The 23,308-nt window shown below is 49.0% G+C and overlaps 1 protein-coding gene across 4 annotated transcripts; it reads left to right on the forward strand.

The window, feature by feature from the left end:
* Positions 1–391: 391 nt before the first annotated feature.
* On the forward strand, positions 392–23,291 carry DET1 (DET1 partner of COP1 E3 ubiquitin ligase). 4 transcript variants are annotated; one of them, XR_008822988.1, is made up of 6 exons: positions 392–526; positions 1,291–2,399; positions 5,386–5,576; positions 7,200–7,391; positions 16,642–22,825; positions 22,914–23,291. XR_008822988.1 is itself a non-coding variant. In XM_056346090.1 (5 exons), the coding sequence occupies exons 2-5, from the start codon at positions 1,317–1,319 to the stop codon at positions 16,733–16,735; spliced, it is 1,560 nt and encodes a 519-aa protein (XP_056202065.1). In that variant the 5' UTR covers positions 392–526; positions 1,291–1,316; the 3' UTR covers positions 16,736–23,291. The 4 variants fall into 4 exon arrangements, 3 of the variants coding, with proteins under 3 accessions (XP_056202065.1, XP_056202062.1, XP_056202063.1); XM_056346090.1 differs by having other exon boundaries at positions 16,642–23,291; XM_056346087.1 differs by lacking the exons at positions 16,642–22,825; positions 22,914–23,291 and adding an exon at positions 11,171–11,734.
* The last annotated feature ends 17 nt before the right edge of the window (positions 23,292–23,308 follow it).

The following is a 23,308-nucleotide window of genomic DNA, read 5'->3' on the forward strand; positions in this document are numbered from 1 at the left end:
GATGAGTGAGGGTGCAGGTGGGTGCTGGGATGGGGTGGCCGGGGTGCAGGGGGTGCTGGCACAGGGTGCCGGATGGGTGATGGGGATGTAAGGGTGCAGCGAGTGCCCAGGGCTGGGGCTGGAGGATGGGTGCAGGGGGTGCTGGGAGTGCACGGGGTGTAGGGCTGGGCCTGGAGGGTGGGTCCAGAGTGGGTACCTGGTGCGCGCGGGGTGGGTGCGGGGTAGCGGGCGGTGCAGGATGGGTCCAGTGGGTGCCGGGTGAGTGCGGTGTAGGTGCGGGGGTGCAGAGGGTGCCCGGGCGCGCCCCGCAGCGCTCCCTCCTGCCGGCAGGGGGCGCGGGCGCTCCGAGCCTGCTGACAGTCTGGCCCGGCCCGGGCCGCCTCCCTGGCCCGGCGGCCGGAAGCGGAAGTGTGGCGGTAACGCCCTCTCGCCGCTGCCGTCGCGGTGCGTCGTCGTGCGGTGGCGGAAAGATGGCGGCGGCCATAGAGTGATCGGCGGTGGCGGGACCCAGCGGCGGGCCCGGGCGGTGAGCGAAGCTGTGGCCTCCTCCCGCCCCGCTCCCGGCCCCGCCGCGCGGCCTCCCCGGGTCCTTGCCCTGTCAGGGGGTCACCGCGATCCCTGGTTCCCCCGTGCCCCCCCTCACCCCCCAGACCAGCGGGAGAGCAGCTGGGAGCCCGTTCCCATCGGCAGGCGGGCCCACAGCTTCCCCATGGCTTCCCCTGGAGCTCCGAGCCCTTTCACAGCTCCCGGGGAACCGGGGCTCCCTGTGCCTCCCTCGGCAGGCAGGCCCGTACGCCTCCCGGTGACCCCTCCTGTGCCCCCCCGCCCCCAGCTCCCTCCGTTCTCTCCAGGCTGCCCCCCTGTACCTGTCAGCGAGCAGGTCTGCGGCTTATCCTCGGCTCCCCGGCCTCCCTCCACTCCCTTGGTGGCCACCTGTGTCTGCCCTCCTGGCTCCCTCCGTCCCCTCCCAGAACCTTCTGTGTCTCCCTGTTCATCAGACAGACCTGCAGATACTATAACCCCTCAGTGCACTGGGGTTATCTCTGGGCTCCCTCCATTTCCTCTGGTATCTCCCACTGAGGTCTCTTTCCTAGTTTCACCACCACCTCCCAGTGTCCAGTGGCACCTTCCCCATTCCAAAAGCAAGTCCGCACCTTTCAGCCACCCCCCACCCTGGGTGCTGTGGGGCTTTCTCTCAGACCATCCATGCAAGCAGGTTCCCCAGTACTCTTGAGTTCTACCCCCACCTTGGAGTAGTTCCAGGGCACATGTACGCTCTCTCCCTAGCAGGGTGAAGATGAAGTAGAGTTCTGACCATGGACCATGACGCCCCCACAATCAGGCCTCGCCGCATCCAGAACCAGAATGTCATCCACCGCCTGGAGTGCCGCCGGATCAGCTCAGGCAAAGCCGGCACCCACTGGCACCAAGTCCGCGTCTTCCACCAGAATGTCTTCCCCAACTTCACTGTGGTCAACGTGGAGAAGCCACCCTGCTTCTTGCGCAAGTTCTCCCCTGACGGTCGCTACTTCATTGCCTTCTCCTCTGACCAGACCTCTCTGGAGATCTACGAGTATCAAGGCTGCCAGGCGGCGGAAGACCTCCTGCAAGGCTATGAGGGAGAGATCCTGGCCAACGGCAATGACCAAAGATCTGTCAACATCCGGGGGCGGCTCTTTGAACGCTTCTTTGTCCTGCTCCATATCACCAATGTGGCCTCCAATGGGGAGCACTTGAACCGGGAGTGCAGCTTGTTCACTGATGACTGTCGATACGTGATTGTTGGCTCTGCCGCGTACCTGCCCGAGGAGCCTCATCCTCCCTTCTTCGAGGTTTACCGCAACAGTGAGTCGGTAACGCCTAATCCCCGGTCCCCCTTGGAGGATTATTCCTTGCATATCATAGACCTCCACACAGGTAGACTTTGTGACACACGGACTTTCAAATGTGACAAAGTCATTCTGTCTCACAACCAGGGGCTGTACCTCTATAAGAATATCTTGGCCATTCTCTCTGTGCAGCAGCAGACTATTCACGTCTTTCAGGTAACACCTGAGGGTACATTCATTGATGTACGGACTATCGGCCGCTTCTGCTATGAGGACGATCTCCTGACTCTGTCTGCGGTGTATCCCGAGGTGCAGCGGGATACTCAGACAGGGATGGCCAACCCCTACAAAGAGCCCTTCATAAACTCTTTGAAGCACAGGCTGCTGGTGTACCTGTGGAGAAGGGCCGAGCAGGATGGAAGCGCTATAGCAAAAAGAAGGTTCTTCCAGTACTTTGATCAGTTAAGGCAGCTCCGCATGTGGAAGATGCAGCTTCTGGATGAAAACCATCTGTTTATCAAATACACTAGCGAAGATGTGGTCACGCTGCGGGTGACGGATCCTTCCCAGGTACTGCCTGCCTCCTCAGGCTGCTCATTGCTTTGGGTCAAGTGCTGAAGCAGGTGCAATGCTGTGAGCTGCGATTCTTAGCTGACCCTGTGAATGATGTTTAGGAACCCTGGTACTTCATTCTTGTGTGAATATTTGATGCCTCTGATACTGAATAACTGAATAACTGTGTCTTTTGCTCTCATAATTTCATCACTTCCATCTCAACTGAAAATAAGAGAGAAAAGATCTGACATGGTTCTGAGTCCCCTTTCTCCCGAGGTTGTTGCCCATGCTCATAGATGTTGTACAACCCTCTTCCCCACTCAAATTCCCAGCTGGTTTTTTTTTTTGGTTTTTCTTTTTTGCTGGTATTTCATATAGTACACTTAGGTAGTCTCTCCCATTTCTCATGTATCATCAAGCATATTTTTCATATATAATAGCCTTCATTTGTCCCTGGTAGAATTACCTTTTCTGTTCTACCTACGTACTTACTCTTTCAAGGTGCAATGAGAGATACTATTTATGATCTCTCCAAATTAGAGTAGCAGCTCCTAGATCTAGCTAATGTGCCAATTGCTTCTGCTTTCGTTATAGTACTAAAGAAGTTGAATCAGAGCAAATGTAGCCTAGTCAGTGCTGGGTCCCTCCAGACATTTCACCATTCTGCAGGTTGATCATATCTTTTCACTACTGTTAGGGTGGTGGTCAGGTTTTGAGCTCTGTGAAACTGAGAAGGATTTTTTTTTTAACCTGTTCTGTTCCTTTAACCCACTTGTGGGTTTTTTTTTCTGTTGAAAGTATTTAGCAAGAATTTGTAATAAATCTCCGGATCTGATTATTCTCCAGATGTTTGCTTTTCTTTTTCTTCCTCCCTGTGTTTGCCAGATCCAGGACTTAGATCGTAGAAGAAATAGACAGTAGTTCTTTGCATGTTGCCTTAGTCTTAATTCTTTCTGGAAGATGACTTGTTGATTTTATTGTTCTCTTACGTTGTGGTTGTTTGGTGGAGTTGCTTTGGGAGGGAGTAGGTAAGGCTTAATCTAATGCATTTTATCTATTTGTGTAAAACTGAGTGGCTGTCTCAAAAATATTAAAGCTTTGTGGAAATGGCCTGCAGCATTTTGCTTGTTGGCTGGTATCTGGAATGGTGCTTCTGACCTCGATGTAAGTGTTTGTGTTAGGCTCGGCTCCCTCTCTGCTGTGGTTACCAAGGCTTTTGTGCCTGCTTTGCTGCAGCGCGCTCTTGACTCTCTTCGCCCCAGGGTTACTGTAAGATGTAGGTTGTGGTTGTTTGCGGTGTTCCTCAGGCAGTGTGTTTTATGCTGGAGAAAAAGCATCTAATTTCCCAGTTCTTTCAGGAGATAATTCCAGATGTAGAGCAGTCTCCACACACCTGCCTGAATGTAGGCTTTGTGTTAGGGCTTCCTGAAGAAACCTTGTTTCACAAAATACCTAAAGGTCCCATTTTTTTTCATCTATCAGAGAGAGATGTGAGATTTCATCCAATTTCAGGCTCCTCTCTTCTCTCTGGCTTCTCTGCCAAGAGAGTTGAGGATGTTCATGCTTGTGGGTTGCTTGTGTATTGTCATGGTCTGCACTGAATCCTTCACAATTTTCTGTGGTGTATATGTAGCTTGGGGTTTGTTCTTGTTCTAGGCTTGTGTTGATAGACTTGACAGCTTTGCTGCGTGATTTCTGTGACACTCGACTTCTGCCACCCATGCTGGGATGTTTTGCCTGTGTTGCAGGTGCTGCTAAAAAGCAGTGAGGGTAGTTTCTCTGGTCAGGGGCATCCTGTAGATGTGTCTGTGTGTTAAACTGGCAGTGGAACTTTTATATTTAAGGTTGGAGGATACTCCCTGCAATCTTCAGTGATGTAAATAGCTTTTCCTTCTGCTGTCTCCTCTTATTTTCTCTCTGCTCCCACCCTGTGTTTCAGAAGGGCTTCCCTTTCCTTAGGCGGTAGTCTAGTGAGTAACCTCATCTAGCGCGCTTCATTTTGACATGTGGGGGCTGGATCGTATTATCACATTTATTTTGGGGCTGTAAAACAAACAAGCCTTGTGATATTTGCAGGCGGGTGGGTTGGGCAGAGTGCCTGCTGTGATCCCTGAGCATCGTTTGGGAGCGGGAGGTGAAGCATTTAGAAATTATCTTTATGACAGAAGATTTAACCAGATATGTACATATACCATGGGAATTAGTTACCTTTGAAGTAAGGACGGGTTCTTACTTTGGGGTGCTGGGATTGTTAGCACTCCTGTCTAACAAAAGCTACCTTTGATGACCAAGGATTAAGCCGGTCCTTTCCCAATGGGATGGGAGCATCATCTCCCTTTGGTGTGGCTGCACTGACACAATGTCACCTTTTTCCTGATTTCTTGCTTGTTCATGCCATGAAACACTGCCATTGCCAATCCACAGCATGGTACCTGGGCCTTCGTGCACAAGAATGTTGGCATTAAAAAGAAATCATTAATGTCTTTCATATTTTCATTTCTGTGCTGGCAGGGTGCCTGGAGGGCACAACTTTTTGTGGGCAGTGGTATATGCACAGTACAGTAAAAAGACTCATCTCTGTGTGATGGAAATATTAAGAAGGGGGGAAAAAATATCTCTATGCAAAGGGAAAAATAATTTGTGGCCAGCTAGCACTGGATTTAAAATGATTTTGTCAGCAGGAATGAAAATTAAATTTGGCATTTTAGAAAGCGTTTTGGATTTGGTGGAGGGCAGAGAGGAAAACAGAAATACTGACACAGAGTTTGAGCTGAAAAATTGGAAGCCCGTTATTTTTCATAAATAATAACAGTATAGAGGTGGATAATTTGGTACCTGTTGAAGCATTTGAATAGCAGAATGGATTAGTGTGAGCATGTGCGATTCTCCTGCACTGCAGGGAAATTTGGATAGGGTCTGCAGTGTCATGTGAGGAGAAGGAAGGGACAGCTTCTCCACCTGTACTCTCCTGGGTAACCGCTGCCTCTGTCTCTCTCCCCAGCCTTCATTTTTTGTTGTGTACAACATGGTGACCACAGAGGTTATTGCTGTATTCGAGAATACATCTGATGAGCTGCTGGAACTGTTTGAGAACTTCTGTGACCTCTTCAGGAATGCCACCCTGCACAGTGAGGCGGTCCAGTTCCCCTGCTCAGCTTCCAGCAACAACTTTGCCAGGCAGATCCAGCGCCGGTGAGCCATTCGGAGCATGCTTTATACCGTATAGACACACGCTCACCCCCATCAGCTGAAGGCTAGTATCAAATAACAATGGCAATCCTGAAAAAAACAGTTCCTTTAGTTGCTGGGTGATGCAAGGGTCTGGCTTGTACATAGTTCATCTTGCAGCCCCATGCATCTGATTTTATATTCTGTGGCATCTGTCTTGTTACAGGAAGGAACAAAGCAGTGGCAATCCAGTGCTTAGAAGAAGGAAGAGAAATTTTGAGGGAAAGATGTTTCTGGCTGTCCTTGAGCAGTAACTCTTCTGGAGGTTATTGGAGTGTTACTGCCCAGTAGCTTAGGTCCCTGAAGATAAGATTAGCCATCTAATTGGACATATTTTGCCAAGTGGTGTTCTCTGAATTTAGCGTGTCTCAAGCTGTGTTCTGTAGCATTATCTCCAACATCAGTCACAAGCTTGTGGTTCTCATCAAACTGCCTAGGAGAAAGGAAGCTCATCTGTAGACGTATTGTGAAATCTGGGCAAAATAGCAAAATAACCTGGGTTTCTAGAATGTGCTTTAACAGTAGAATGTGGTTTTAATGATGCAGAGTGTGTTATTTCTCTTGGAATATATTTTTATGTGACTCTGGGTGTTTTTATTCTTCCAGTGACTTGTTTCCCATCATCCAAAGTACTTGGCAATCACTTATGGGCATGAAGCGCTGTTGATTTTAGGTTGACATCCCATAAGTAAGAGGAAGCTTGACTGTAGCTTTCTAGAACTGCCTGTCAGGAAATCCATAATGCTTAGTGTGAGAGAGAATGAGAGCTCACCACGGACACCTGAAGAACTCCTGCCTTGTCTTAGGGAGGAGAATCTTTTCATCCCCTTGGCTATAAGGGCCTGCAACAGGAGTGTTTAACTTCCGTAGCAAACTAACAATGCATAATTCCAGTGAGCTGACTGAGTGTTTCTGGCCAAATGGAAATGTTTTACCCTCCGTGATGTATGATCCATGCAGCTGATCTGACTGTTCTTGTGCATGGAAAGCTCAAATTTTACTTGGAAAGGGAAATCTAGCCTGTGTTAATCTCTCCACCAGGAAAAACTTTCAGCTCACTGTAGTTTCTGAAGAGCTTTAGGCTTCTCATCAAGGTTCTTCCTCATCTAAGGTTTCTCCCTGTATGCATTTAAAACATAGCAGCCAGAGAGCAGGGGATTCTCAAGTCAGCATTAAGGGCTCAGTTGTTAATTGTGAAACCCTCTGGCTTTTGCGTGTGTTGTTTCCAGGCTTCATGGTAGAACTTGGATTGATTGATAAACTGCTAATCCACCTCTCCCTGTTTCTGATCCTGTTCATTTCCTGTACTGCAGAGCAGCTGGGGCCAGACCTTGTGGGTAGGCACGGTCTTGTCCTTCTGTCAGTTTGGACTTTCAGAGCAGAAACTGTAATGACGAGGGAGGATAAAAAGGTCACCAGAACTGGCTGGTGCTTGAATCACTGTGATACATCTTTGGAAATGAGCTGGTTTAGTTCTTACACTGCTGCTGTTTTTCTTTCCCTATCTGTTTTACTCCTTACTTTATTCAAGCTGTGCTGTTCACCTGTGGCCTTTGTGAGTAAAACCTGTTTCTTGGCTTGCTGCAGGTTCAAAGACACTATTGTGAATGCCAAGTATGGAGGGCACACGGAGGCTGTGCGGAGGCTGCTGGGCCAGCTCCCGATCAGCGCCCAGTCGTACAGTGGCAGCCCGTACCTCGACCTCTCCCTTTTCAGCTATGATGACAAGTGGGTGTCAGTCATGGAGCGGCCCAAGACCTGCGGTGATCACCCTATAAGGTATGAAACAGGCCAAGGAGCTGTATGTGAGGAGAGCAGTGCGAGAGTAGCTCTAAATCCACTCTCCCATGTGGCATCAAATGTGCAGGAAAGGGAGTAGATTAAGGCCTTTCTTTTATAACATCCTTTCACCAGACAGTCTGTTTCAGCAGTCCCACAAAGCTTGGCCTCTCTTCTTGCAGTAACTGTTTTATCTTGTATGTGTGGGAGGGCTCTTCAGGTCTTCTCGCTGAGCTGCCCTGGGGAAGTGAAGCCTGAGCCTTTTCCACATGAATGCTGTTGTTCCTCTTCCTCTTCTTGCAGTCCTGTCATCCTGTTTGGGCTGCAGAGTGATATGGTTCTGGATGCCTGTTTCCCTGTGCTGGGAGGATCCCTTTTGAGCATGTGGGTTTAGCTGGCGAGGGTGATCTGGTTTGTCCCATGAATAAAATAGCAGCTGGGTTGGGTGGTATTCAGAATGCTTGTGGTATCGATTTAGCTGTTTTCAGACTTTCATTGTTTACAGTTCTTACCCTGGGAGCTGTACTTCTCTTCATAGCCCCCTTCTTTCTGTGACCTGTAGGGAATTTGTTTCTGTAGTAGGAGTTTTAGTCATGTGTAAGGGCCATTCTGTGCCTCTTCTGAGACTCTGTCTGAGTCCTCAGTGTTGCCAGAAGGAGTAAGTCCAAGCTTGGGAATAAGGAGGTTTGCAATGCTTCTTGCGGAAACACCAGGTCTGTTTCTTTCTTTTTGTTAGCCGCAGCCATGGCTGCAAGTAGTAGCAGTTAAGAATCCAACATCTCCATCCTGAAAGACTCAGAGAGGCTGAGTTCTCCAGGCAGAATAGGCTTTCCACTTACAGTACTGCAAAAGCAAACCTATGCTCTGAAAACAAAGAGAGCCTTCAATGCCTAAGTGTTTTGTTTAGTGGCTCCACACTTGTTGGGGGCTCAGGCAGCCTAGGGAGACCGTTCTGGCTGGTTTCCCAACTTTATTTTCATCTGCATTCTTGGAAAATGGTTTCATGCCTTTCCTGGCCCTGACTCAGGTGGTGGGGAACCTCTGATTATTCCTGCGCTCTCGGTTCCCAAATTATGTATATTTAATTGATTTTTCTGCCTGTATGATTTGGTTTGATCTCCAGCTCCCATGTTATCTGCAGAGAATAGCCTGCCCTTTCCCCCTTGTCATGCCTGACGTTGGGAAAGCTCGCAGGGCGGCAGTTGTTTGCCAGCGCCAACCTGCGTATGGATCCTGCAGACAAAAGGGAGCAAAACCGCAGTCATTTGCTGAGGTTAAGTCTTTGTAGTAAACAAAGCGAAGTGCCACCTTCCCTCCCTCCCCTGAGCAAACCGGCATTTCAGAGCCAGAGCTTTAAAAGCTCAAAGCTGTGCAGAGTCAATTAGGACTTGAATAGGGCCTCAGAGCAGTGGGGCTCCTGGATTTTGGAAAGTAAGCAGAAGGCAAGGCACTGACCTTAACCATTCAGTAGCTGAAATAGTACTGCTGTGTTTCTCATATGCAAAACAAAGGGATTAATAAAATAATGCCGCTGCCTGTTGTGGTTAGAGGGCTTGGAAATAAGGGGCCACAGGATTTGTAATGTAAGTCCTATAATTGTTTGGAGTGCAAAACCCTTCAGCAGCTAAGGGTGTTATAATCTGTGTGCAATTTCCTGGCCTGACGTGGGAGATAGGAAGGCCTCCATACCTTTGACACATTGGTTTCAGTGCCTCTGTGCACTGTGTCCTTTTAACCCTTAGTGCCTTTCTGCATCCCAGAAGGTTCAACTTTCAACTCCACTTGAGAGACTAGTGGTTGGTTGCTCTCGGGCGGGAAGTATTTTAGTTTCCCTATCACTGCCGTCTTCCAGTATCTTTTGAGGAGGCTTGAAGAGGTATTTACTAGGTGAAATGATGGCACTTGTGAGGAAGAGGCTCTAACACAGCCTTCCCTATAGTGGGAGGTCTGTAAAATCCATCTAGATGGCTAATAAGGAGCCATTTAACCAAAAAATTGGTCTGCAGATAAATCTTCCATTTTTGTACGGTTTGAAAAGGCTGGTCTTGCTGTTTCTGTTGACATACAATTTTATATTGCAGCGCCTAATTTATCCCCAGAGTGAGAGCCCATGGAAATGGCTTCTGATTGCAGAGCACTTTTAAAAATACATTTTAAAATACCAAACTGAGCACATCTTTGAGATTACAGGGAGCTTCATCTTGAGTAGTAAATTATTGTGAATTGGGGAGAGAGAGGAGCAGACGGGGGACTGTGCTTTACTTAAAGAATGACCCTCTGCATACCCAGCCTTGTGTAGGAGGAAAAGGGCTTTTTGAAAAACCAAATACCAAGATTGTGATTCTCTTCCTGGGTTCTTGTGTGCAATTTTCAGGCAGGGCTTGCTAGCACTTTTATTCAGGGGAAGGGAGAGGAGAGTGGCCCTCCAGGAAGAACATGAGGTTCTCAATAGGCTGTGTTGTTAAAATGTGGAGTGTGTCTGCTCCTGAAACAGCATCGCCTGTGTCTGTCATCACCCGTTCTTCCAGGCTGAGAGCTGAGTGCATTGTATTGCTGGCGGGGGGAAATGTGCTTTGAGATTAAAAGCATTCGCTGAGTTAAAACCAGAGGAAAATGCAAAATACACATATGTACTAAGTAATGGTGGAAAAGGAAACAGCTGGGAGGCAAAATGGCAATTCTGTGCCCGAAACTGAAAGAGCAGAGAAAATGGTCTTCACGAACTGAGACAACCTGAGGATGAGGACTTGAGTTAGAGCCCAGCTGCTTTGTGAAGGTACCACATCCAGAAACCTCCACCATCGAAGTCTTGGGGAGGGTGGGGTCATCACAGGGTCCTCTGTTCCCACAGCAGCACAGGGCAGTGGCATTACCTGGGCTTATGTCCTGGGCGGTGTTACCTGGGCTGTGGTACACAGGGTACGCAGAGAAGGTTCAGGAAGCAAAAGGCTTTCTAGACTTGCCTGTCTCTTCAGTGCTGTTGGCCTCATCCCCTTGGCAATGTTTGCTTTGTGCTGAAGCTGTGTTCCAGAGCTCACCTGTTTGGAGACACAAATGAGCTTGACCCACAGGCAGGTTTGTGGGTGACGGCAGAAAGACGCAAGGTTTCCCTTGAGCTCTGCCCTTGCTGTAATTGTTGAACACAATCCACCAGGTACTTCCAGCCCAGCCTGTCTTGTTAATGCTTTTTTGATGCAAATCTAAAAGGAACTGCAAAGCCTTGCTTGAGGTTTAAAGCACAACTTGGCACCCTTGAGCAGAATTGGGTTGAACTGTTCACCTTCCCTGACTGAATGGGGCTGTAGTGAGGCGCAACAGCAGCAGTGTAAAGCCTACCTGGCAGCACCAGGAGTGGGAAGGAGTGGCCTTATGCTTGGAGTGATGGCCATTGCCGAGGGAAGTGAGCTCAGTTCTGTACAGTATATCAGCCTTAGGGATCAAGGGGAGCAGCTTGCATTAAGAGAGGATGGAGAGCCAGCACAGGTGGAGTCTGGACGAAACTTATTCCCTCTTGCAAAGTCAGCTACATCCACCAAAATGACAGGCAGAGTTCTCTCGCTGATGATACTAAAATGAAGTCAAGCTTTTCTAGACAGTGGAAAACTAGCTGCCCCAGGAGGGACTTTCCTGTATGACCAAGAGCCAGACAGCCAGCTGAGGACCTCATGCCCCTGAGGGAGTACCAGGGATTGAGAAGGGCACTTGTCTCTGTGTGTGAAGAGCCCAGACGGCAAAGTCATAGTCGGGAACAGCCATAATTGACTTTCTCTTCCTTTCAGATTTTACGCTCGTGATTCTGGCCTCCTGAAGTTTGAGATCCAGGCGGGACTCCTGGGGCGACCCATCAACCACACAGTGCGACGCCTGGTTGCGTTCACCTTCCACCCCTTTGAGCCCTTTGCCATCTCGGTGCAGCGCACTAACGCAGAGTACGTGGTTAACTTCCACATGAGGCACAGCTGCACGTAGTACGACGCATAGCTGGAGCGGCTGCTCTCCTTGGGTCTGGGCCTCTGCCACAGACACACCAAAGCCAAACACTCACGCCTTCTAGGAAACCAAACCATCAGTCACGTCAAGAAACCTGACCTGGGAGCTCCTACCAGTTGGCATCTCACACGGCCCCCAGCTGTGGAAAGCCGAACCGCTCAAGTTAGGCATGTGAATATTTCTTCTGACCCTGTGTCTACTGCAGAGGTCCTGCTGCATTAAGCGCTGCTGCTGTTCCCTGTTCCAGTTGATGAACAAAGTGTAGCTGAGGTTCCTTTCCTGGTTTCCCAGAGACATGTCTGTTTTCTCTCCTGTTGTAGGTCTTAGGATGGCAAAGATGGAGCATTGCAACACATTGTGGAGTGTTCCCTTCTGCACTGGTGCTCTCCTACCTTGTTGAGACAAACAGCCTGTCATAGAGGGAATGTGTAGTAGCCAAGGGGAGGGCTTAGAAATACAGCTACCTGTGTTTGTATCTTCGGTATTACTAGGGAAATGAAATCCTGTTCTCATCCATGCAATCTACTCATGTGATTTTAATATGCAAGAGGTCAGGGAAAAAAGGTGTGAGAAATCACTGCAATTGGGAGACGTGAGGTGTGTTCCTGACTCTTATGCAAGTCACTTAATCTTTGTGCCTTAATATCTGTAAAAGCTCCTAAGTGAAAAGTGCTGTGTTAACACCAGAGAGCCGGGGCAGCTGGTTGTGTCTTTAATGCACGAGGAGGTGGGCACAGAAGGAAGATGGATGGCTGGGAGGGGAGTGGGGAGCACACACTGGCTCCTTGCTCACATTGGAAGGACTTTTCTGCAGCATGGGGGTGAATCCTCACGGCCTTCTGTAGGTTCTGCTGCTGAGGGGAAGGGAGACCCAGCTGCTGGCACCTTCCTGCAGGTTGGAGTACAAGCACGGAGAATTAGTAGCATTTGGGTTTGCCCAGAAAGGGGGGAGGAGGCCTGAATTTATGTGCGTTGCTGCAGATTTGCAGTTGGGAGATGAGCTGGTTGACTTAGGTTGCTTACCTATCCCCGTTTGATGTGCTGTTCTCTGTGAGAACCCGATTCGATATTCCTGGGCTTCAAAGCCCGGCTGGCTGGTGTGTCGATGCTGACTGGACCACTGCGGTGTTTATGCTGCTGATAAAATAAGCTCCTGGGTGTAATATTACCTGCCAGTGTGGGCTAGTGAGGAGGCTGGCCTGCTCTTTTCTCTTGAAGATGGAGGTTTTGGTTGTAGGCCAATATTTGGGTTTTTCTGCACACAGGCTGGTTTATGACTGTGTGCTGCCGGGCAGCGCAACCATCCCAGCATTGCGAGGTGATCTGTCGGAAGCTGGAGCTTGCTGCTGTCCCATTCCTGTAGAAGACACGGAGGGGGGCATTAGAAAATTGGTGCTTACACATGGGAGACCCTCTACTTTAAAGGACCCTGTGGGTGTCTTGTTTGGACCAAAATGAGCTGTGGCTGATGTGTTGTTGTGGCCTCATGCCTGTGAAGAAGAGTGTTGAAGTCGTGCATTCATTTTGCATGGTAATGCATAGGAAAATAACTGTGTGAGGTGCTGGTGCCTGCTTACAGCATGAATGGTGCACCTCGTAGTGGAGGGTGCTCTGAGGTCCTTGAATCAGCCTTTACTCTCTGTCTTGTGGTACTTCTCTCCTGGCCTTGCTAAGCATATTTCTAGGGTAAGACATTGTATTTCCCCACCCTTTTTTTCCTGGTGACTGCACTGTTGGTTTCTCAGGTCTGTCAGGAGCAGTGTCAGGTCAGAAGACTGCTAATAAAGGAGATGTCAGGCTGTGTGTGCTTTAGCTCCAGGTTCCTCTCCAACTAATAACACTATTTGTCAAGGGTTTAGGTTTTTATCCTGTGATCTGTTCCTCAAACATTCAACTAGAGCTCCGAGTGGAGAATCATTTGCACATTGTAGATCATGGATTTACCTCCTTCTGCACCACTCACATTTGTTCACGCTTCCAGTATGAGACTTTTTTTTTTCTTTTTTTTTTTTTTTTTCTCATTCTTTTCCAAAGCTCTCAGCAGCTCCATTCAAGGCTGGGTTTACTCCTTGGCATCACAGCCTTGGGAGGTCAGTGCTTACTAAAATAGCTGTCAGATCTCCGTTTAGGCTTTTTTTCATTGGCAAAAATATCAACTACTTCAGCATTTCTGCAGTTGGGGGCTTTTGCCAGATTCAGGCTGTCCTGTGTGAAGCAGAGAGCGTGGCACGGATTGTTGGACTTGGGGCTGAGAGACCAGAGATCTGTTCTTCGCTCTGCTGTTGAATTGTTCTGTGACTGGGGGCAAATCTCTTCCTGTTCCAGCTGGTGTTTTCTTCTCTGTAAATGAGGCCAAAAACATATTTTCAGCTTTTGTAAAACAATTTGAGATTCATGGATAAAAAGTGCTGGATAAGTGCTAAGTATTTTCTTATTCTGTTTGCAGACAAACTGATCATTCTGGGTACTAATTGCCTTGGAGTAGCATAGCAGATCCTCTGGTCTTGGCTGCTGCATTTTGTATCTACGACAGAGTTAATTTTATTACAGAAATATATTGAAAGAAAAATCTCTCATGCTTGAAATTTTGATTCTTTTATTTAAGAAACAAAAAGTGTGTGTGTGGTGGGGAGGGTGGGAGGAAAGGGGAGATATTTTCTACCTGATATTTTTCCTAGGTTAGGATGAAGATTTGTTAGCAACACAAGATGAAAATGAATAAACAGAATTTGCTTTTAAGAGCCTGATTTATTTTCTTTGTCTTCCAAAATTCTTAGTGGTGCAGATGAGATTCCCTTTGCTAAGAGCCGGCAGCGGTGTGCCTTGGACTACGTAGGCATATTGTGTGTGGGTTTACTGCCTCTTCCTGACACTTGGAGGACCAGGATGTTCCTACCTGAGACATTTCCGTAGTTACTGCAGATTTCTCAAATTCTTGTCTACATGAGCTAATGCTGGGGGAGGGATTCTTGGCCTTCAGTTACGTTTTCCCCTTTGTACATTATTACTAGCCCAACTTGTATTCAGAGACTCTTCTTTTATTCTGTTTATAACATTTGTATAAACTTGTGGCCATTTTCTGCTGGTGGCCCATGATCAAGAGGCAAAAACTGAACACACCTTGCTTGGCAGAAGAGCCATTGCCTGTACACTGCTTTTAGGTTGGGCTGAGGCACTCGGATTTTTCCAGTGCATGCCGTTCCCAACCATAACGCAGCTTTGCAAAACATTGTGGCTAAGAACATGTGGACGGGACCTTCCCAAAGTCTGGGGTCCACTTGTAATCCACTGCTGCTCTGTCAACCTAGCAGCATCCCTGTTTGTGTTAGTTCCTCTAAGCGTCCGCATCTTGGGTGTGAAAACCACTTTGAACACTTCCTCTGTTTTCGTGTGTGCAGTTCTATGGTACTTTCCTTTGGAGACCTTGAGTGTATGGGAAAGCTCTTGAGCCCGTGGCTTTTCAGATAGGCACTAAGCGACGAGGTGCTTGACTCGGAAACTATGTTTGGCTGGCAGCAGAATCCCATCTTTTGTTACTTCTTGTGCTGCCTTTCCTTTTTCTTTTTTTTTTTTTTTTTTTTAAAAAAAAATACTAAAAGCAGGACACTTGTGGTACTAAAAGCAGGACACTTGTGGTATTTCTTATCTAAACCACATTAGACAGCGAGCCACAGAAATCCCATTAGATTCAAACCTGTGTATCCATTAATGGTGTATCTACTAAAGACTCCTTTCAATTATCCTTCCAGCCCTGAGTGGCTCGCCCTGATTTAGCTCCCTGATGTTCTCTGTGTACTTATAGGACCTTTCTTTTGCTCAGGTGCTTGTGTCTGTTATGCTTCTCTTGGTCCTTTTGATCCAGCCAGAAGAATCAGATTTCTGATGCTTTAAGAAATCGCTTGCCTTGTTTATGTCCTATGTCTTGCTGCTTTCCTGCAGCATCTCTCAGGGCTGTGGTGAAGCTGGAGATGTTAAAGGCTGGATGGCGATGGGATGTGTGGCCCTCCATCAGCTTTCCTCCTTGTGGGAACCTGTTATCAGATAGGTGCATGCTGCAGAGCAAATAGATGGTCCTGTGTGCAAGCAACGGGACAAGATTTTGTGGTTTTGCTTTTGCCTCGCGTTCTGAGTTTCAGGTCATTGATGTGTCTGAGTCCTTGTGCTTCCCTGTCTTGTCATGTGGTTGTAAAAGCTTTTCTGGCCAAATACTCCTCAGGAGGAGGGAATGGTGAAAGGGCTTTTATTTTATTTTTATTTTTTTCCTTGCTGCAGGGGACGTGGGCTGAGCTGTGCAAAGTCAGTCACTGTAGCAGTAACAGCCTGGCACTACCTGCCCACCAGGCTGACTGCTCATCAGGCAGCAGTATCCCCTGCTAGAGCCGTTTGCTGGCTAAGGTCTGATTTGCCTTTGTTTCTCTCAGGGAAGAGCTGTACTTACTGTGTAAGAAAATGAATTCTCAGAAAAATACTGATGTGGGAAAAACCCTGAATTGCACATTCTTTTCCTGATGTTTTGACATAAAAATACCGCACCGGTTTTAGACTAGCAGCCTGGAAACCAGTAACTCACGAGTGACTACCGTGGTCCTACATGGGAGGAGAACCGAAAAGGGGCACAGTGCCCCTAGTCCCAACTGCTTAGGGCTGTGCTGCAGCACCTGGGTAACATGTTGTCCCTTGCTTGGTTAACGAGGAGTGGAGGACACTGTAAGAGCCTACCGGCTTTGCTGCGTTTCTACAGAGGTAATTTTTTATAGTGTCTCTTGTTTCTTTCCTCCTGGAAGTCAAATCCTTTTCCTAGGGTACCTTCTGGCTGGTGCAGTTTCAGTTTGCTAGTGGGGTGATTGCTGTCAGTTCTTGGTTGTGTGAGGGTGCCAAGTGCACCTGAAAATTTGAAGAAATTTTTAGACTGTGGCAGGGAGAAGCTTGGTGGGTGCCCAGGGCCCTTGGCAGGCCAAAGGGGGGAGGACCACAGGGAGAGGTGCCCCCCAGGGGAGCTTTGCTAGAGGAGGAGCAACACATTTGGCCACTGTGAAAGAAAATCCTATAGAAACTGCAACAAGGCAGTAGAAAGTTGTGGGTAACACTACAAAGCCCTCAACATTTTCTGCATTCTGCTTTGTCCAGGAATGAACTGGAGCCTTTGGAGGAGTTTATTTTCTGTGGGTGACAGAACTAGTTTGAATTCAGCCCTTTTATAGTCAGGAGCACATTACTTTCACTCTCCATGGCTGTCCTCCTCTCTCTTTCTCCCCAATAGCTTTACAACATGCCAAGCATGGGCCGAAGCAGCCCTGGCTTTGCCTGGAGGACTCACTGAGCCCCTGCTCCTGGCAGTGCACCGTGACCCCTGAAAGCTGCTCTTGCACAGGTTCGTCCTCTCATCTACCAGTGTCCTTCCTCCATTCAGGTATGTTGTGACAGGCTCGGGTAAGGAGTCAGAGTGGTACAAGAGAAACTTGTGTGGCCCAGCACACTGTCTCCATCCCAGTGCCTGGTGAACTGGGCAGCAGCTGCCTTGAATGGGGCTGGTGAGGATGTGCTGGCAGCGCTGACATCCACATCCGACCCTGAGCCCTGCTGGAGGACAGCCCAGCCCTGGGGCTGCTGGAGCCAGGGGATGCCTGAGACTGGCTGCGCGAGGGGGCTCAGAGGGCTGAGAGCCAGGCAGGTGGCAGAGGAGCCCTGCCAGAGCCAGCTGGACGCTGTTTGACATGATTTTTAGGGCGTTAATAAGAGCAGCGGGCAGTGTTGCATCCCTCCGAGTGCCTGCTCGCTGCCGCTGAGCTGGTCATTCGATAGCTGCTTGGTGCTCCTCAAAGGCGTAAAATGGAGCAACGTCGGATTAGATGTACCCACTGTCCTTGGTGAGCACCAGGGAGATATGGCCCTAGCCCTGCCGCCTCCGGCCTGCTGGCACCTAGCACTGTCACCACGGCAATGGGGAGAAACAGCCACCTGCATGGAAACGGCCTTGCTGCAGCCAGCAACCGGTTCTGGGGAGAAAACGGTTCAAATGGTGAGTTTGGAGAGGTGAGGGGTGCTGGCATTCCTGCAGCAAGCAGCAGGGAGCCCAGACCAATGCTTCTGGGCTGAACCTGCATCCTGTGGGATACTGCAGCAACGGCAGAGTCCCCGCGGGTGGGACATCCCTCCTGAAACACTGGCATCGCCCCCGTCACCAAGCCAGCGTGTGCTCTTGCGTCTTCGGCCATGAAGGATGGTTTTCATTGCTGCTGCCCTGGTTTTTAGGGGCTGATCCTGAGGTTGGAGTAAGGTCCAGATTAGCTGTGCTGATACCTGCAGCAGTGTAGGTAGGTCACTGGCTCAGCTCTGACAGGTGAGTCCTTAATGCTGGTAAAACCCTTCTTTGTCAGGGAGAAAGGGCAGCTGGCAGCCAAACCAGGCCCCCTGTAGCAGGGCAGACGAACGTTATGTTGGCAGCGCGATTGTGCAGTGCAGCCCATCTGGCTTCAGGCAGCAAAGTCCAAGTTCGTTTCTCCTTGTCCTGCCTCTTGCCCCTTAAACACCGAGAGTGGCTCTGCCCATGCCAGCTTCTTGCCCAGAGAGGGCTCAGATTTGAAGATGCCGACCTGCTGGCTCTGATAAGGGTGGGGGAAAGCAGCTCTGCCCTGTGGTTTCTTGAGACCCAGCAGAGTTTGTCCCAGTTTTACACTGGCACCTTGGTGACAGCACTCTTGGCTGCAGGATCACTAGGAAGGGGATCTCCCCAGATGGCTGTACTGCTTCTTTTGCAGGGATTTCTGTAAACAGGGCTGATTTTACGATCAGGACCGAGATGTGATCCGTTCAGAGCTTCTCCCAGCACTGGAGCAGGCTGCTTCCTGGCTGTTGGCATTACAGAGAAGCCCAGAGGGCTGGCCTGTCTACAGTCATTTGCATTCCTTGGTCAGTGTGATTACTTGGTCAGTAAATTGATAAATTACTTCTGTGGATTTGGCAGGAGCAAAATGAAAGGCAGCATCCAGCTCTTGGCAAGGGGCTGTGTGAGAGCCGTGGCTGGCAATTAGGAGAGCGAGATGTTTGCCTGCAGGCTGGTGCATGAAGAGATAAGAGTCCTATTTCACCACCTTATCTAGGGACCTGCCAAGGGGCTGGGGGTTGAAATATGTGTCTTTCTCCTGGCTGTGGCCCCAGGTTTTGCTTGCTACCTGGAGTCCTGTGTGTGCTGGGAAGCCTGACCTGCTCCTGCACAGAGGGGCAAGCAGAGGGAGAAAGGGCCCAAAGTTGGAGTCTTAGTGATGTGGCCAGGAGGTACGGTGGACATCAATCCCAGCCACGCCCGCTTAGTTTGGCTTTGCAAAATGAATTATTAAGTGGCAAGGCACAGAGGAGGGATTTTGGAGCCAGCTGTGAAAGGGAAGAAAGGTTTTTGAGCACTGTCATTGCTGCTTGGAGAGGCTTTGGAACAGTTTCTAAATACAACTTTGGGATGGTCTTCATGCCTTCTTTACAATGGTGAAGGGAAAGCCCCAAAGAGCTGGTCATGCTGGTGGGGAGGGCTCCCAAGCAAGGCCACTCCGTGCTTCTGATATGGTCCGGCTGGGAGAACAACAAAGGAGACTACATCTAGCCTGATTCTGGAGAGCCCTTCCCTACATCCTTTCCTAATCTGTGCTGACTCTGGACCACCAGCTGCGCAGTTTTAGCCTTAGGAAAGTTTTATGGGTTTTTTGATGTTGTATTTTCTCTTCCTGCATTTTCTCCCCCATGTTCTCTCTCTTTCCTGACCCACCTTTTTGTTGCCTGCATCCTTAGTTAGCATTCAGCCCCTAGCACCCAGTGCTTTCTCCCTTCTGCCTACTTTCTTTGGAAAACAATCTGTGAAGCTGCTGCCGGGAGCAGCTGTCCCAAGCGATGGCTGTTGGGGCTCTGTAGCTGCCGAGAGGTTTGGGTCCAGGGGCGCAGCCTCCGACTCTCAGTAGATGCGGTCGTAGGAAGAGAGTTATGAACTGCAGGGGAATGAGAGGACCCTGCCCTTCGGAGTGGCACTGGTGCAGGGGGAGCTTGGAGGGTGCAGCAGAGGAGGTGCAAGTCGTGTCAAGAAAAGGGAGTAGCATTGAGGCCGGGCTCCCCTCTGCACCTCCCCAAGGGGACCCCACAGCCCAGCTTCACCATCAGCACAGGAACTTGGAATGCTATTAGGCAGTTCATTAGTAAAATTTCTGAGCAGTTCCCGCTGCTGTTGAGTACCTATTAGAGAGAGGAGAGCATTGGAAAAGCACAAAAACGATCTGAGGGTCCTTGATCTCTTTTTGGTTTGAGAGGTCATGGGCTGAGGTTGGAGGGGCAGCTGGGAGAAGAGGGGCCAGGCAGGGACGCCAGGCATGAAAGCAACACTGATTATCTGCCAAAGTCTGAGTGCAAAAACATAACCTGACTTAAACCATTACTTCTCAAAGGCTCCCGAGGGGTGCTTTAGGGTTATAAACACCTACTCACTGACCCACTTTGAGCGCATCTTGAGCCAGGTATTCCCGCACCAGAGCGAAAGCCAGCAAAACCTGGGCAGATGTTCCCAACAGCTGCAGCTGGGCTGCGGTAAACCACCCCTGCTGCTACAGTTTATTAGCACTGCAGGGTCTGTCCCCTTCTTGCTTGCTTGTGCATGCAGTCAGCTGTTAAAGGACACTGACATCACTTAATTAACGGTTTAATTGAATCTCACAAAGGGATCAAAATTGGCTGCCTGACTCGTCACTGAGATGCTCACAGAAGAAATAGTAAATCACCAATTCAGCAGATAAAGCCGCAGCTCTAGGTAGAAAGTCCTTGTTGCTGGGGATAGGGAAATAATTCCTCTTTGCAGAATAATGTACTATTAGGGAGAAGCCTGGGGCTATTTTTCTAAGTCACCAGGTCCCTGTCCAAGGGAAGGGTAACTGAGTTAGACTGACTCCCCAAGGTGGTGTGGCACTTGTTATGGGGTAAACAGACCTGAGGCAGCATCTTATCTCTAAGTCAGAAGACTGTGTTTCACCCCTTGTGTGATGGAGAAAGGTCCACGTGGTGTTTTAAAATGGAGGGCAAAACCCCGGAAAGGCCAGGGTTGAACCAGGATGAGGCTTTGCTCTCTCTGAGCTTGGTTCATGGAAGGTGGCTTCTTTGAAAGCAGGGAATCAAAAGTTAGGAGGAAGTGGACAGGAAAATGTTCCAAAGCAATGGGAAACCCAAAGGGAGAGGATGTGTACCTAAAGAGGGACTTTGTACAAGGGCATGTAGTGATAGGACAAGGAGTAATGGTTTTAAGCTGAAAGAGGGAAGATTTAGATTAGATATTGGGAAGAAATTCTTCACTGTGAGGGTGGTGAGGCGCTGGCACAGGTTGCCTACAGCAGCTGTGGATGCCCCATCCCCGGCAGTGCCCAAGGCCAGGCTGGATGGGGCTGGGAGCAACCTGGGCTGGTGGGAGGGGTCCCTGCCTGTGGTGGGGGGGTTGGAACTAGATGGTCTTTAAGGTTCCTTCCAACCCAAACCATTCTGTGATTCTAGTGAGGGCACTAATGCTGTGGCCATGCTACTGACAAATAAACGAATTGCTGCTCAGGAGTAATGTGAGCCAGTAGAAAACAGCATTCCACCCAGGTGCCAAGAAAAGCAATTAGAACTGGTAAACACCAGTGACTGACTAAAACCAGGCTCTTAATTAATAGTTTCATCTGAAGGGTGAGGAAATCATTAAGTGCTATTGGTGTCTGTTAATTCCCTGCAAGATGAACAACAATAGAGAGTTTTTAGACTTCTTTCACTGTACAGTGTGTGCAGGAAGGAGCAACTGAGCCCTTGCACAAGGTGGAAGAGCTTGCTGTGTGCAGCTGTGCTTCCTCACTTCACTAACAGCTGCCCCAGAGGACCAGGATGTGCTGCAGGATAAACAGCTCAGACCGAGCATCATTAGGACATAACTTTAGGGGTGCTCCATCAGGGCAGGAGGAAAGGTGGGTGGAAAATAGGACTTCAGTGAAGAGCTGCACAACTGAAGCACTGTGCTGGAGAGCTCAGGGCGGGTACATGGAGCTGGGGGTTTGGAAGACAAATGCCACACCATACTGTACAGAGCCAGCTGCTGAACCACGGAGAATAGCGTCAGCCTCTTCTGTCCAGCTCAGAGAGTGCTATATTAGATGTCGGTTGGAGGAAGTAGGGGTGACTACTAGAGCTAGGCAGGGCAGACAGGGAGGTAAAACTTCCCGCTGTACAACCAGTGGCAATGCGTTAGTGGACTTCATAAAATGTTCACAAATGCTCAGAAACCAAGTGTTAAGGAGTGGCCTTTACAAAGGGCACAGCCTTGATTCTACGTCTGGATAAGACAAAAGTTTATTCTTGTTTTCTAACTCTCGAATCACCCATCTGTTCTTCCCTAAATTTCAGAAGGACGGCAGATCTCTTTGCAATCTTATTTTTTAATTTGTTCTATCATTTTTATCTGATGTGGGCAGTTCTGCATTGATGCAATGAGCAGCTTGTGGTAGAGAAGGGTAGTGTTTGGTTTTCTGCGTGTTAGACAGTACATCGCCGAGAAGCCTGCCAGCGCGGGCTGGTGCTCCTCCTTTCTCAGGGCTCGTCGCTGTGCTCAGCACAGAAATGAGTCCAGCCTTGCTGTAAGGCACCTCAGTGTTCACGCATGCCTTCCCCAGCTAGCTGCCCAGATACTTGGGAGAGTTAATCTTTGTAGTTTATAGCAGACCTGGTATCTTCTCCTTAAAAAGAGGAATATGAAGTCACTAGAAGCTCAGCTATATTTCTGGAGCGAGGGGGAAGCTCTTCTAGTGTGTCAAACACCTATGGAAAAACCTCTCTTCCTCACTGTCAAATCTGTGACAGCTCAAGGAACTTCCCTTTAAGATAACCTACCCTCTATTCAAATTCAGACAGTTGAGTAAGGTAGGGGATTCATCTGAATCTTGTTTTCTTCTCTTCTGTCAAATGCAACTCAAGAGGCTCTTCTAAGCAGACCGATTTCTTTCAAAACCTGCTGTATGCCATTCAGCCCCATGAAGGAGGTTCACTGCCTTGTTGCCATGGTACCCTTTCTCTAAAGAGGAACAGAATAGTTAATTATGCAATTTAAGAAACTAAGGAGGAATGACAGAAAGAGAAATAATAGAAAGGAAGATTCTGGGTTTGCAGTAGGACTGCTGGCTGCACCAAAATACACTCTGTTTACAGGTAAAATATGCTGTATACAGGCAAGGCTTCTCTGGCAGCATGGATTTCAAGGACATGCCCTTTGCTAGGCAGTGTGCCTCTGCCATCCAGGAAATCAATCCTGTAGTCAGTTACTGCTGTTACCTTCCCTGCTTGATGCTCCAGAGAGCCTCAGACATATTTCCTTGGCAGAAATTCTCTGGATGGAGCTGGGACAGCAATAATACATCACAGACCCATGACAAGCTCATGCTGCCTGTGGACATACAGAGGTACAGTTCAAGACTTAAGTGTTTTAAATCTCCTTGGCAGCATTCCATTGTTCCTCAGGCCTACTAACCCCCTGCTTGCTTTCCCCAGGACCCCAGAAAATCCAGTTCATGGTGCACAAGGCAGGACCAAAGAGATGGAAGCATCAAAACTGGCAAGATCCCAGCCCCTTTAGAAGGGCTGGCACGTTCAATTGGCCAATAGCACTGGCAGGCCAGCTACAGCTTGGGCAAAACAAAGCACTGCAACAGATCTTTGCCAGTAATGGATCCAGACTACAGTGCTCCATGCTGTGCGAACAGGGGGAGTTGCCTCTCGCGCAGCACACTGAGCTCTGCAAGCCAGGGGGAAGCGGAAGAGTTACGCCATGCCTTGTTTCCAAATGTGTGTAGCGAGAGAAAGAGGGAAGGAAGATGATGTGACCCCATGCAGTTGTTTACTACAGATGACTAGGAGGAGATCTAGACCTCAAGTTCCCCTTCCGC

The sequence above is a fragment of the Falco biarmicus genome, chromosome 7 (assembly GCF_023638135.1).
Source record: "Falco biarmicus isolate bFalBia1 chromosome 7, bFalBia1.pri, whole genome shotgun sequence".
In the NCBI taxonomy this organism is placed as follows: Eukaryota; Metazoa; Chordata; class Aves; order Falconiformes; family Falconidae; genus Falco; species Falco biarmicus.

Excerpts from the sequence above, each read along its gene's own strand:
- DET1 (XM_056346087.1), top strand. The coding sequence starts at position 1,317 with ATGGACCATGACGCCCCCACAATCAGGCCTCGCCGCATCCAGAACCAG. Across the intron at positions 2,400-5,385 it reads GGGTGACGGATCCTTCCCAG|CCTTCATTTTTTGTTGTGTA; the intron begins GTACTGCCTGCC and ends CTCTCTCCCCAG. Across the intron at positions 5,577-7,199 it reads GCCAGGCAGATCCAGCGCCG|GTTCAAAGACACTATTGTGA; the intron begins GTGAGCCATTCG and ends GGCTTGCTGCAG.